Source organism: Podarcis cretensis, assembly GCF_951804945.1.
Source record: "Podarcis cretensis genome assembly, chromosome: 3".
Lineage (NCBI taxonomy): Eukaryota > Metazoa > Chordata > Lepidosauria > Squamata > Lacertidae > Podarcis > Podarcis cretensis.
Genome location: NC_137172.1, coordinates 48576470 through 48591135, shown reverse-complemented (window position 1 = coordinate 48591135; position 14666 = coordinate 48576470). Strand labels below are relative to the sequence as shown.

General features: G+C 40.9%; 1 protein-coding gene across 1 annotated transcript in view; it reads right to left on the bottom strand.

Moving 5' to 3' along the window:
* PCNX2 (pecanex 2) overlaps positions 1-14666 on the bottom strand; it is a 119308-nt gene that overhangs the window by 58933 nt on the left and 45709 nt on the right. The window contains exons 15-19 of the mRNA XM_079971845.1: positions 14122-14213; positions 10130-10239; positions 8276-8372; positions 3549-3641; positions 2182-2332 (exon numbers count right to left, since the gene is read on the bottom strand). Coding sequence (XP_079827971.1) covers positions 2182-2332; positions 3549-3641; positions 8276-8372; positions 10130-10239; positions 14122-14213 — 543 coding nt within the window. The remainder of the gene's footprint in view (positions 1-2181; positions 2333-3548; positions 3642-8275; positions 8373-10129; positions 10240-14121; positions 14214-14666) is intronic.

The following is a 14666-nucleotide window of genomic DNA, read 5'->3' as shown; positions in this document are numbered from 1 at the left end:
TGGTATCAAAGATGCTCTTTCGAGATTGATTGTTCTGTGAATACATTTCCATGCAACACCCTCCTGCCAAAGACACTTAACATTATAATGCATCTTTTTTATTATTTAAATAATGCATCTTATAAATATGTTTCTCTGCAGAGTATCTAGTTGTTGGATTGGTTTCAAGAAGAGACTGAGGTCACAGACGAGACCTACTGTCTTGACGTTCTTATCTTCAAACATGTCAAAAACACACATTGAGAGTGATTAAAGCACAGACCCATCAAAAGTTGACAGCAAGTTTCTTAATTGGAGCAAAGAAAAAGTGAGGGTTATCCAAAGACAAGCTGGATCCTAGCCAACAGATTTCCAGGAGACCTGGAAAGAAGTCTTCAGACACCACCTGCTGAAGATAGCAATTCCAAAATACCCACAATATGACTTTTTTAAAAACTCAATTTTAATGTTCCTCGCGACACTACAGGGCAGGAAATTTAAATCATAGTCTCATATATTCATGCCACCCAAACTTTATTTTGCATCCAAATAACTGAAAAAGAATTCTGCTAGAAATTTAAACACTGAGATGCATTTTAAAATTATGGGTTGCACATGCTGCATTAAACTCACTAATCAGCCTGCAGTGGGTTTTTTTGTTCTTGTTTCTTCTTAAGATTGTAAGAAGCTAGGGGAAGGACTACAGCTTCCCCAGCAGAGCACCTGCTTTGCATGCAAAAGGTTCCAGGTTCAATCTCTGCCATATCCACCTAGACTCCCTGCCTGAAACCTTGGAGAGTTGCAGCCAATCAGAGCAGGCAATACTGACCCAGATGGACCAATGGTCTGACTTCATATAAATAGCTTCCTGATAAAATGGACAAAACTAAAGTCAAAGGGCAGAACAACTACAAGCGCTCAGGTTAGTTGGCTGACATAAATAGAGGATGCAGGTTGTAAAGATTGTTCTAAACAAAGGGAGAAACTTGCCATCCACTACTACAACACAATATCCGTTTATGCCAATTAGTTCTTTACTGAATCTCTGCCAGGCCTCTAGGAAATTGCATAGCAGCAGGGCTTAGTGGGTTGAGGTCACTGAGAGAACAGCAAATTACCATCCCTGACAGCAGTCGAAATGCTGAACGGATATACAAAAAGAAAGGAAGAAAAGCAACCACAAAAAAACAAACAAACCAGTTTCAGCAATTCAGCAATGCTGCTTTCTATTGTCAAACTTTATTTGTTCAAATATACTTTCATAAATTGTTGTGTGTGTGTTTTACTTATCTCCAGTCAAAGGTAAAAACAAGCCATGATCCAGGATCATCACACACAGAGGGAGGGTAGACGAATTTAGCAGGAAGAGGGATCGCTCACCTGTCTTGCTTCCTCTCACCCCTGACCTGTTTCCTTATGCTTCCTTCCCACAAGCGCATGCAGCAATCTGACTAACAGAGCCTGAATCAGGAACAGCTCTGCACACAAATGTGATTGCTGGATGTGCTTACAGGAATACCCTAAGGAAGAGCTGGGTAGGTCAAAATGCATCCAATTTTGCAACATTGCTTTCTTGCAATATTTATTTTGTGGTTTTCAAAGATACATAGCAACAATTGAGTTAAATGCAATGGGAAACAATCTAACAAGAATTAGTAATGAAAAATGGGGTGTGTGTTTACATGATCCATGGGAGTTCTATTCAGAATGGAGTCCACAGGGGAATTAATTGACTTTTTAAAAGTTTTTAATGTTTTTGCTTTTATATTATTTTTTGAACTTTTTAATGCTTTTATTGTATGGTTTTTATATCGTAATAATTTTTAAACACCTTTGATATAGCTTTTTAAAAAAGAGATATACATATATATATATATATATACAAATTTATCTGCAAGAGTCCACTTTGAGTAATATCACTGGAATGGGCAAAGAGAATTCAGGATCAGATAGATTCTGTCTCTCTCTCCTCTTGCTGTCTCAACTGCACATTCAGAGAGGCTTCTGCCTGATCCCTGATATGCTATTATTCTTGCACCCAACAATTGACTTTGCCACAATCTGCCTGTTTTCATTTCCCTTTGTATTCCGTGGACGATTACTCTCACTGATGTACAAAAAAATCATTATAATGTAAAGCACATATAGACAGTGTCACTTAAAACTTTTTTCTTAAAAAAAGAAGAAGAAGCTTTTACACACCTCTTAATTCTCTCTGCTGGTATTCTTTATTTTTAAGGATCGGGTGGGAGATCCACAGCCATGGATGGTGCTTGCGAAGCTGAGGAATTAGGTAGTGTGTTATGAATCCCACAGTCCACGCTAAAGCATAAAGCACAATGCTGAGAAATGGCTGAGTTGAAAGGAGAAGAAAAGGGGGGGGGAGAAACCAAATCTCATTTAAAAACAACATATTAAGTACTATAATATATATAGTTTAAAAAAAGAACCGCATGATTTTTTGTATTGCTGTTTCCATTCAACATTTGCCCATTTTTATTTTGGAAAACATATGCTTGTACAGGCAGATGTGGGACTGAGGAAACAAAAGCAAACTCTCCTGTCTCTCAGTTACTCTTTACCATGTGCTTTATTACACAGTATCTACTTATATTTTTGTTCAAAAGAAGAGAAAGGTTGCTGTAGTGTTTCACCCGCCTTTGCTAAACTTGTTCTGTGTGTGTGTGTGTGTGTGTGTGTGCGCGCGCACACACACACATGCTTTTTGTTTGGGTTTGTTTGGGTTTTTGCACATTCACAGCCTAAGGAGTCCATTGTGCTGGGTCATAAAACACAGAAAGTGTCTTTTTTAACAGAATGCCAATAGAAAATCAGAATATACCAGATACAAGGCTGAAGCACAAGGAATGCTTCAGGCAGTATATAGAAATTGCTTCCATGATAAAAATGAATGGAAGTCAGAAAATAAGGGCTACAACAATTGGTTGACACACTATGGCCAAGATGTGAAGATCACCTGAAATGGTTATGATCTTGGAGTGCATGACACTGTCACCTGGCCACTGCTAATAGTGGCACATAAACACTGCATACAATTTCTTTATTTGGACATAATGCTAGAAGATAAGCTAGCTGCATCTAGTGCAATAAGTTCCACTAGCACAACAGGACTTTCCCCCAACTCCTCCCTAGTGCCAAGGGCTCTAGGGAACCTCCTGTCCTTACACTGTGGCAGGCTTTTGTTGGCAAAAACCTTTCATTTCAACTCACGAAAGCCTGACTGTCACAGATATCCTATAGCTAGCAGGTTTTCTCAGTATTCTGAATGCTCATAAACTTTCCAAGGCATTACAGTAGCTCAGCCAATTTGTACCAGAGGCTTTGCGTCACCATGGCCAAAAAACATCTTAGTGCATTGCACCTCATATTTAAAAACTGGATTTTCATATGTGTGAAGTGATACAAAACTCCCAGTACCACTCACAAGCAAATATTCCTTCGTCTGCTAATGTGTCTTCCATAATGGCCTATAATGAGATCTCCTTGCTTTGAATAACAGAGACAATATCTTAGGAAATAATGTAGAAGAAAGGAATTATAATACCTACCCCTAATGACAAGAAAACAGTACTGGCACTGACTGCAAATGACAGCACAGCCGCCACGGAGCACACAATGAGATCTGATTTCAAGGTTTCCCTCTGTGAATATAATTTTAAAATGATCAAACTCAAGTTAAGACCAATTTGACTTGCTAAATGAAGCTACTCCATCTTCAGAAGTTGACAGTTGCAATGAAATTCACATCAGTCACTGCTCAAAGAAGGGGTTGCCAGCATGGCATCCACGCAGGCAGAGGCCTTCCCTGGCACCCACAGGGTCCCCTCCCCCCGAAACCCCGCAGGCTGAAATGGGGCTTGAAAAAAGGCATTCTGCTGTAGCCAACATAATAGACTGCAGTGTTTGGTTGGTTGGGTGGGTGCGAGCCACCCACAACAGCTTCTCCAGTTTGCAAATGTGTCTTGGGACCCCAAAAATATGCCCATGGGTCACCCGAAAATGTCGACAAGCCCTGAATTAAAGCATTCCCCAGTTGCTGTTCAGGTAAAAAAGTTGGCAAAGTATTGCTCTAGTTGCCTTTAACACAGGAAACTCTCTCTCTCTCTCTCTCTCTCTCACACACACACACACACACACACATACTCCACCTCTGAAATGCATGGGGATTGTACAGGAGCAGTGCTTGGTGGGTTGAGTGGAGTCAAACTAGGAGTTGGGGAGACCTGGGTATGAATCCCCCAATCTGCCATAAAGTTCCCCTTGGCTAATCACTTTCTCTCAACTTAGCCTAAGGGTCAGGGTAACTGTTAGGATAAAGCTGCACAGCACGAATGAACCACTTATTTATTGCCTCCTTGGCTGAAGCTTTGCTGCTTTATTTATCCTAAAGCATAACGTTATGTAATATAATAATAATACTATTTATATCAGCCCTCTAATGAGCATAGAGAAGTATAGCCACATCTAGTAATCTTGATGACAGTCGGGAAGAGCAACAGAAAGTGGAAACAAAAGGGCAGAGCAATTGCATAGCCTCAAGAATTCAGTATACTCTGGCAGTGGAACGAATGGCCTCTATACTGTACATGTGTTAAGCCCAAAAGCAGAAAAGCACGCAAGCAACCCCCCCAAGGCATAAAAATAGTAGGTATGCCACCAACACCCTTGGAAACACCACCAAAGCCCACCAATTAGGGTTTGCAACTACAACATTGTTTTCTCTCCCACTGGAGTCAAGATTTATTGGATATGGTGAGATGCACATTTGCACTGAAATTTGTATCCACTGATGCGATCTGGATACACTATAGAACTGCACTGCATTACTGCATTGCATATTGTTGGTGAGAGGCATATTCTCATTTGCTTTACAAATCAGATAGTAATGCACATTCCCATCCATGGTGTTATGCCAATAGATATGCAAAACAGAATCCAACAGTGTGAATGCAGCAGGGTGACTATAGATTCAGCCCACTGTGTTTGGAATATGTATAACAGGAAGGGGGGAAACCCCCCAGTAAAAACGAGCCTGGTGGGATTTGGGTTGCGATTTTTGATAGTTTAGACTTTCGTCTAACCTTCTACAAAGAAAATGCCAATTTCATACCACCCTGTCTCAAATCTGAGAGAACTATGCAATTCTTCTTTTTGCATTTAATTGTGGTTTGTTTTGTTTTTTGGTTTTTTTGGAGCTGTGATTCTCCACTACTGCTACAGTCCAGGAAGGAAGTTAGAGTTTGAATGTAACACATGAATACCCTTAGGCTGCTGGTTAATGCAGTAATCAACCATGTGGATGCCTATGAAATTAATTATAAAGCTAGGAAGTTCCATTCTCCAAGTTGAGTGGTTAATTAGCCAATGCAGCCGCCTTGTTGATTCCAGTCACCAAGGCTGACAATTGTTACAGTGCCATTCAAGCAACAAAAATGTAGCAAAGGTCACTGGAAAATGCAGTGCTAAATTATTGCTAATTTGGAGGGGAATCAGAGAGGCTTATTTTAAATAGTAAATCCCTCTAGATTCATCCTGAAGAGTGGACCAATTATCTTCAGCTCAAATGGTATTGATTTCAAGGCACCCAACTTAAAAATAAATATCATCCACATAATTCTATACTCTCTGTGTGTGTGCACACACAAACATGTGCAACACACGTTAGCTATTACATTCCTTTTTACCAAACTGAAATCATCAGGCTAGATAGGCAGGAACACACATATGTTATATTACTTTTTCACATGCCAACTTCAATTCAACATTTAACAATATTACTTGATGCAGTTTGACTCTGCAAACCACAAGGGACATAAATCCCACTTAAGGGAAGCTGTAACTTGTAAACCAAGTTATATTCAAGTGTGGTTGGGCACTGCAAAATATTGTTCAATTCACCATAGTCAACACTTAAGGGGATGCTTGATTTACAAATATCTTGAAGGTTGAATCTGGGTCTGAAGATGCCAGGGGAAGGAATATGCCTTTTCCAAGGTCTTTTCTGCAATCCCTGTCTGGTCCACAGTACCCAATCAGAAGTGCAGGAAGTTGCCACGTGGATAGGACTTTGGAATAAATAGAAAAATCATTTCATGGACACAAAATGAGGCAACTGCTGTGACATGGGGATTTCTGCTAACTCTTGGATGCTAGTGTCAGTCCCATTAATGGTATCTATTACAAACTTAAGTAGAGGAGCAGGAATTGTGTCTGCAGCTGCTAGAGTTGTCAAGAAATGCCCTTTAATTAATTTTGGAGGAATCCAGGGCTGGTTCAAGAGTTTTTGCTACCTCAGGCAATGTAGCAACCACCTCCACAGCTGAAAGCTGCTGTCAAGCTACTTTGGTACCTGAGGCAGAAAATCCCACAAGGCCTTCTCCCTACCTCTGGGAATAAATATTTCAATTTTTTACTTTACTTTCTTAATTACTTTAACTAACAATGTCAGCTACCTGAAGTGGCTATCTCGTGCTGCTTCGTGGTAGGGCTGCATCATCCATTAATTACATATATATTATATTATATTATATTATATTATATTATATTATATTATATTATATTATATTATATTACTTTTTAATTCACCTTTCACCAGAGAGAACAGATCCAGGGCAAGTAACAGCATATAAAAACATTAACAATAGCAGTATTTAAAACACACACAACACTACCTATAACCCCCAAATCAATAATCTAGACAACACATTTTTATCCCTCAGGGGATAAAAGCAGATGGTTCAGACCAGTAGCAGAAATGTAAACTGGAGAGGGGCAGGGCATGATGATGCTTGCTGTCCATTTGAGTGAAAGGCTAAAAGCTATGGAAGAAGAAGGGACCTTTTTGGCTGCTAATGCTGTGAGCCCGGCTAGGTTCAGGTTGTATATATGTGTAAACAAGCCATATATCCTAAAGACACCAGAGTCTTGGCTATGCCTCATTTGTCCAAAAGGAAAACAAGCCCTGGCTGGGTTAAGGCACACCTACAACCCCTGGAATGTCACAGTGCTTGTGGCAATTGGGTTGGCGTGTAGCAGCATTCACCGAGTGAGTTTAAAGCAGATTGTAAGTTGACAAAAGAAGGGTGTGAAGTAGGGGGGCTGTCTATTATTGAAGTTAAAAAGAAACAAAGCAGGGGATGCAAAGTATCCTCAGGGGCCTTCAATCTTCATTAATACAGCAGTGGAGGGAAGCGACTTAACCTGTTGACACACCTGTTTTCTCCATCTAAAATCCTCCCCGCTAATCTTAGTGTGGAAAAATATAGGTAAGAATATAGGACACTGTTCCAGACTAGCAAATTGGTCCCTCTAGCCTAGAACTAACTACTGTAGGAGTGGGGAAACTTTTTATTTGGAGGCCTGAGGGCGCTAAACCCTCCTAGCCAACTTTCCAGGGGCCTCCTCACATGTCACGCACACAAGGAGGGCAATGGCATGCTGCCAAACCCCATCCCCTCCAATGCATCACCTGGTGCCTTAATAGCATTCTACTCATTTGAGAGCAAATGTATGGGGGCTTTCTCTACTCCTGAAGGATTGTCATGTGATTTTGGGCCTTGCACTATTTCTACCCCCTGGTCTGCAATGAATGCTAGAGGCTCTTCAGGGTTTCAGATAGGGGTATTCCCCAGTGCTGCCTGGGACCTTCTGCATGCAAGCCTCTCTATCAGTAGCTATCTATGGTCTTTCTCCAATACAGGTATAGGTACCGACATTGTGCATGTGCTTTTTCCATAGTGAGCTAACAACAGTTCTGGAGGAGCAATTTAGATTGCAGAAGTGGCACAGGAAGGGAAAGCTAAACCCCTTTCAGCCTTCACTGCTGTTCTGAGCAAAATCAGAGACCCAACACGACTGCTTTAAGGTTCTGTTTCTAATCAACACCCCGGATAATGCCTGTTTTAACCACGAGTGTCGTAGGCAACTCCTGTTAATTTTCTCATGGAAGACATAATGATTTCCATTCACACAAGATGCAATTTTGCAACACCCTCAGCACTGAAGAATCCCAGCGACTTCCGTCTACGTGCCAAAGGAGGAGAAGTTAAGAGCGAGGAAAGCAGCCTTGTCGTCCCTAAACCCTTTCTTTCTTCCACTGTCATTCATCTGAAGCAATTCGCAGCTCTACCCCAGACTTGCTTCTCTGCTAGAGATTTAAATAATTTGACCAGACATCTTGACACTTTGTGTGTGAAATAATATCACAGCATGGTTGTGGCATTTCAGATGACGCCTTTGCACGGGCTCCCCATAAAAACAAAGAAAGGAAACCTACCACTGACTCTCTCATCTTCTCGGGTAGCGGATCAGTTTGTGAATCTTCCAAATGTTGATGCAGAAAGTGAGGGAAATATTTACATTGAATAAGAGACCTGGTTTAAAAACACACACACAAAAACCCTCATTTAGGACATTTTCATATAACAGCTTGTAAATGAGCTATTTATAGGGCAAACTAGGCATAGTGGCTATGTTTTCTAACTCGTCTGGGTAAAACAAGGGGAAGCCACTACAAAAATATGTGAGCCCCACCTAGTCTCTGATGCGCTACAGTGACCCATGACAGAAGATCATCACCACTCAACAGACCATCACATGGAGGTATTTCAGGATCTGGCTGAAAGTGACTGCTCATGACTAACAGGCCAACACTACAGAAAAGGCCCTTTCTTGTGTTGCCCCCCTCCATTCTCACATGGAGAGGAACACGAAGAAGGGTCTCAGAGGATGACCACAGAGTCTGGGATGGTTTATATGGAGAGAGGCAGACCTTCCACTCTGAGGTTCCCCATGAAATAAGAAACCTGGAAGATCAGGATTCTGCATTGTCTTGGGAGCCTATTCAGGTACAGCAGACTCTCCATGCAAGCATCCAGGGCCATGAGACATAGTGGGATGCAGAGATGGGGTCTGTGCAGTCAGGACCAACAGTTTCATCCCCACTCTTTCCCTAGTGCAATGGTTAATTGGGTATGTGGAGACTGAGCAAAAACGAGTTAAATAAACACAACATAAGAGGCAAATAAGTATCATTTTCAAGGTGTGAGTTTGCCCCCACATCCTTAGCACCTACATTTTTTTAAAAAACATTTTTTGCACATATGCAAAATGCACTAGAGAAAATAACCTGAAAACAATTTGAGAATTGATTTAAGGGTTTTGCAAAATTATACTTAATGTTAGTGTTTCTTTTCTTTCAACCAGTCATAATTAAGAGGTTAAGAACTGCTGTATCAATGGGGGGGCGGGAATGCTAATTTCAAATTTAGTTTTGTGTTCCAACTTCTTTTTCATCTTTATGGCACTGCATCTCATCTGAACATTTGCAATCCCTTGAATACCCTTTAATTTAGTTCAAAGTAATTTGAGGGAGGGAAGAGGATTATGCACTTAATCGTGGTTAGTCCATGAATATTTGATGCTTTTTAAATATCAGAAATAAGTGTTTTAATCCCAAACAAGATATTTAAGAGCAGTTCGAACTGCAGAGATGTGATTAAAGGTATTAGAGGAGATTAGATACTGTACAAGGCAAGCAAGCAAAGATTTCAAGGACACAAAACTCCTCACTTAAAAGTAAAACGCAGGAGCTTCTTTTTTTGTAAATAAGCATGAATGAAAAGTGGGTACATTTTCAACAAGGGGAAACATGTTTGTACTTTTGGGGGAATTTTAAAGAGCTATAATGGGTGTTTATTCCATTCTTGTGCAAAATCTGTGCAGATTTGGGTTTCCCAGAGCATCACTGTGATCAGCGAGTCAAGACACCATTTGTCAAGTCACATGTCATATAGATGCACTCTTAATGTCCCAACCCAGGATCTAGACAGCCCAGGATCTACACATCTAGACAGATTCCTAAAGACCTCCTAAAGAAAGAAGCCTGCTATTTTCCCCCCTCATAAAAATGTAAGAATTGACTTTCTGGATCTAACAAAAAATCAATCAAGCGCAATGGTTTGTAACCTCAAAGAACCCTCTCGCTTCTGGTTTTCCTGATGATTTTCCTCCCACAGGTATGCTCACCACACAGATCAAAGCCACATCATTCCATTTCTGTTAATTTTACAGGAGCATCAATATAAGCCATAGTGACAAAGATCTATAAAAGGATTTGCTGATGACTTACATTAAAACAGACGGGTCGCTACTTTGCCTACTGAGATGGTATGAAAGGGCAACCAAAAGGCCACAGAAAGCAGAGAACAATGCAGGAATGTGTTGAGCATCCCACGGCTCCTGCAGGAGTAAATGGGGGTGGGGAAATGTCCTTAAATTCAACTGTAACACCACATATTAGAAGAATTACACTGTTAATTCTAATCTGGGAGAAGTGGTGATGTTTCCGACACACTGCATAATTATATAAACCACAACAGCATCCTTATATAAACCACAATAGCTTTTCAAATCAGCAGTTAGCAGCAAAAGAAACAAGGAAAACCACAGGAAGTCAGATGATTCTACCCGCCCACCCCGCTGACCGACCACCGATTTCCTTCCTACAAACCTGCGGACCCAGAGGAACAATGAATACTTTATAGTGAATCCATCTCATTTCCCTTCCAGCACAATGACATGGAGTAGTCTTAAAACACTTAAAAGTGCAAAACAGTCGATAAAACACCAGTGTCTTCCATCACTTGCTTAATATAGACAACTGCTGCCTTATGGGTTCTGTAAAACAACAATGCAAACCACACAGAAGCAGCTTCGTGTGGCAAACCGCAGGTGGTATATAGCTCCCACCATATTGCGGACAATTTCGATGTCTCCATTGCAAAGCTAGAAATGAAAGAAATTGGCGGGAACTGTATAGGGAGCTGCCTCACACCCACTGAAAGCTGAAGGGAGCAGCCTCCCTTGGTGGCATTTCACACTATGGCCTTTGCCTGCACATCTAGTAAAATTGGGCCTAATTATGCCAGCATTCCTTGGTCCATCGTTGTATAGGCAAGCAATGCCTATCTTACGCCTTCTGCTTTGAGGTCCAGACGTTTCTCTGTTGCCACTCTAATAATAGTTTCATAAATTTAAGGTGCTTTTAGAAGTTATTTTATTGTTTTATCACTTGTGTGACTGACAGCCAGGTTCCTTTGGGAGGAAGGGTGGGTTATATAAGTTTAGTATATAAATAAAAGAATACGGTAAGACTCAGTACATATTCAAAACCAAGTTGCTAAGGAAAACCATGAAGAAATATCACAATCGTATTCATTTTGACATTTGTGAGCGTCATATCACTCATAATAAATAGTAAAACTTGAAAGCTATTTCATCTTTCGAATAGCTGTAGGAAAGACTCCAAAGTTTTCTAATTTAAAGAACTTTTATCATTTTGCAGCCTGTCTCCAAAACTGCCTCACATATTCTGAAGTATTTGTAAATACAGATCATGTTTTTCTCTCGACTCTATGAACCGAATGTAATGGAATCGTGGATTTCTTTTATACGTGCTTCTGTGGATATCAAGTCGTGTTTTAAAAATCTACCGAGAATTCTAGCTATTTGAAGATTACCTTTACGCTGTAGAGTTTGTCGCTCAGAAATGTTAATTAAGACAAATTAGTCAAAGTTATGGGTGTGTGGATTAAGTTACTGGTACTAAAAAGTGGGCCTCACAAAGCACTTCATGCCTCATTAATATAATCAATGGGTGTGAGAGAATTTAAATATACCAATTCCACCTGTTAAGATAGCCTTGAACAGTAATTAGCTACAGGAGCCTGTAAATCAATTTTGTACTTCAATGCGCCTGAGAACATATGCACAGAATACACCCCGGCACATGTACTGCCACTAAGCGTGCCTAAAAGCAGGGATAGCAAATCAGTTTCCAGTGTAGACTTACTGTAAAATAAGTGGCTGGGCATGAATAATAAACATTTGTAAAGTAGGAAAAACCATAACCAGGAGGATACAAGGGAATTATTTGAATGGTATCAGTGACTTCATGGGGTATTATCTTAACTCCATGTTGGATCATGCCACAAATAAGCCTACTTCCCATTGATTTGGGGGGCTAATTTTGAGAGAGTCAAAGGCTAAGGAACAGCCCAAGTTAAAACTGGAATGGGGTCCTATTATGTAGTTGATGGATAGTGCTGGTCTTCTCCTGGTAGATCCTGCAACGAAGATGCTAGCTAGGCCTTCCTTTGGATTCAGGTTTGAGTCTCCACCTTACTACTTATTCCCTCACAGGCAGCACAACTCCCATCTGACAACTTTGATGCAAGTCACTGCCTTCTGAAGCCAGGCAGTTGCCCAAAAAGTCTTTCAGTGCTTCCGAGGGAAATGCAAACTCGGGCTGGGCCACAGAACAGTGACAGAGAAGACATGCTGCATGAGGAAGGTTCCAGCTTCAATCCAATCCCATTTCAATACACACACTGAAAGAGGTGGCCATTATAAAGTAGGCGTTTCAAAAAGGATAATTTACAAGAGAGAAGAAGAGGAGGAGGAGGAGGATTTGATATCCCGCTTTATCACTACCCTAAGGAGTCTCAAAGCCGCTAACATTCTCCTTTCCCTTCCTCTCCCACAACAAACACTCTGTGAGGTGAGTGAGGCTGAGAGACTTCAAAGAAGTGTGACTGGCCCAAGGTCACCCAGCAGCTGCATGTGGAGGAGCGGAGACGCAAACCCGGTTCACCAGATTGCGAGTCCACCGCTCTTAACCACTACACCACACTGGAGAGGATGTGATGTCGAACTGTATTGAGGCTGCAATCACCTAAGTTGCATGCATGCCACACATTTAAAGCACATCCTCCTCCCCAATAATCCTGGGAACTGCATGAAATTATGTTTTGTGTGCTTTAAACACATTGGGTTTTACATTTCACAAGCAGCAAAATGCTATATGACAAGGGATGTCACATCTGCTTGGTTCATTTATTATTATTTATTTTGTTTATTTGTTTGTTATTATTACAATTTATTGCCTGCCCTTTACCCTAAGTTCCCAAGGTGAGTTACAACAATTAAAACACATCCAAAATGTTTCCTTCTTACTTATCATTTTTCAGTTCTCTATGACCACTTGCACTGATCAATAGGACAAGCAATCTTTGTGTGGAGAAAGTGTGTGTGTGTGTGTGTGTGTGTGTGTGTGTATTTCTTATTATATTCTATCTATGCAGACCACAAGCAAAGCAGGAGGGAAAGCACTATGAAATCTGAGTGCCCTTTCTACTGAATTTGGAGCGTGCACCACGCCACTACAAGAATGCCCTGAAATGGAAAGGAAAGTCATTTTTAGAAAGGAAATCAGGCTCACGTAGGCCTTCACTTTCACACACCATAAAGAGGTTTGAAAATTCCAAATCCAGAGTGGACTAAGGTTAGAAGGTGAAATAAGTAGTATCATTTTTGCATGCCTAATTTTTCTGCTTTAGGAGTATCTTCAAAAAGAACAGAGTCATAAAAATTCAAATGAGGCATAATTTTCCTGTGTGAACAGAAAGTCTGCAGTTAATATGTGTAATTTGAAGGAGATATCTTGTAAATCTTTTGCAGCGCACTCCAACTTCAGGGTAGCATTATGAGCACATTTCAAAGCAGTATGAAGTCGAGCCTATGGGCAAGATTGCTTATCTACAAAGCCACCTGCCTGCTGTAATTTAGTTGATTGTACTGTGAAAAGATGTGCAAATGGCATAACATGTTTAAAAGGATTGTCCTTAACGCTATTTACCAAAGGCGATTTGGAAGTTCAGTTAACCCTCGGAAAGCACAAAACTATACAAAGCAAATGATTAATGAGTTAGCATTAAGATTTTCGTTCTCTCCTCCATAATCGCATATAATATTTCCCAGCTCCTTCCACTTGAAATTCTCCTTTTTCAGTTTTCACAAGAGATGCTCCACTTGCACGGTGGCCTTCCTTCCACATTTATGTTTCACAAACATAAGTTATGATGCAGGGTCTCCTTGTTGAAGCATATATGCACAATACACCAAGTTTCACAAACTTCCCCCCTTTTTTTTGCAAGGAGGGAAAATATTGCAAATCTGAGCATTATCTATACAGGTCTGTAGACAGAAGAAAACAGAGAAACTGAGACTGGAACCACAGTAGCAGCTGCCCTGCTTTGCCACCAGAATCACTCCCCTTCTTACCTTTACTGCATTGAAACAGAATGCGTACAGGACAATCACAACTATGAAGCTCCGAGAAATACTGTACAGCGAAGAGATCATCCCAGCAGCAGCTGAAATACAAAAATCAAAATGCACTGCTTCCTCTCTGGATATAGCTGTTATGGCGCAAATTAAAATATGTCATGGATAGCTCAGTTTGTTAGAGCGTGGCACTGATAATGCCAAGGTTGCAAGTTCAATTCCCACATTGGACAGCTGCATATTTTTGCATTGCAGAGGGTCGGACCAGATGATCCTCAGGGTCCCTTCCAACTCTACAATTCTATGATTCTTTGACAGATTCCTGCCAATTATGACAAGGGTTTTGCCCAAGTCAAAAAATTGAACAAGTTATTGGACCTGGAGAGACCAAAATGAAGGCACTGTGGTCTGGCGGAGCTGCCTGAGGCTGCCCACAGCCATGTCCTGTTTGGCAATCACTTTGATATGTGTTGAATCAGTAATGCCAAACAGGACATGGCTGTGGGCAGCCTCAGGCAGCTCCGCCAGACCACAGTGCCTGC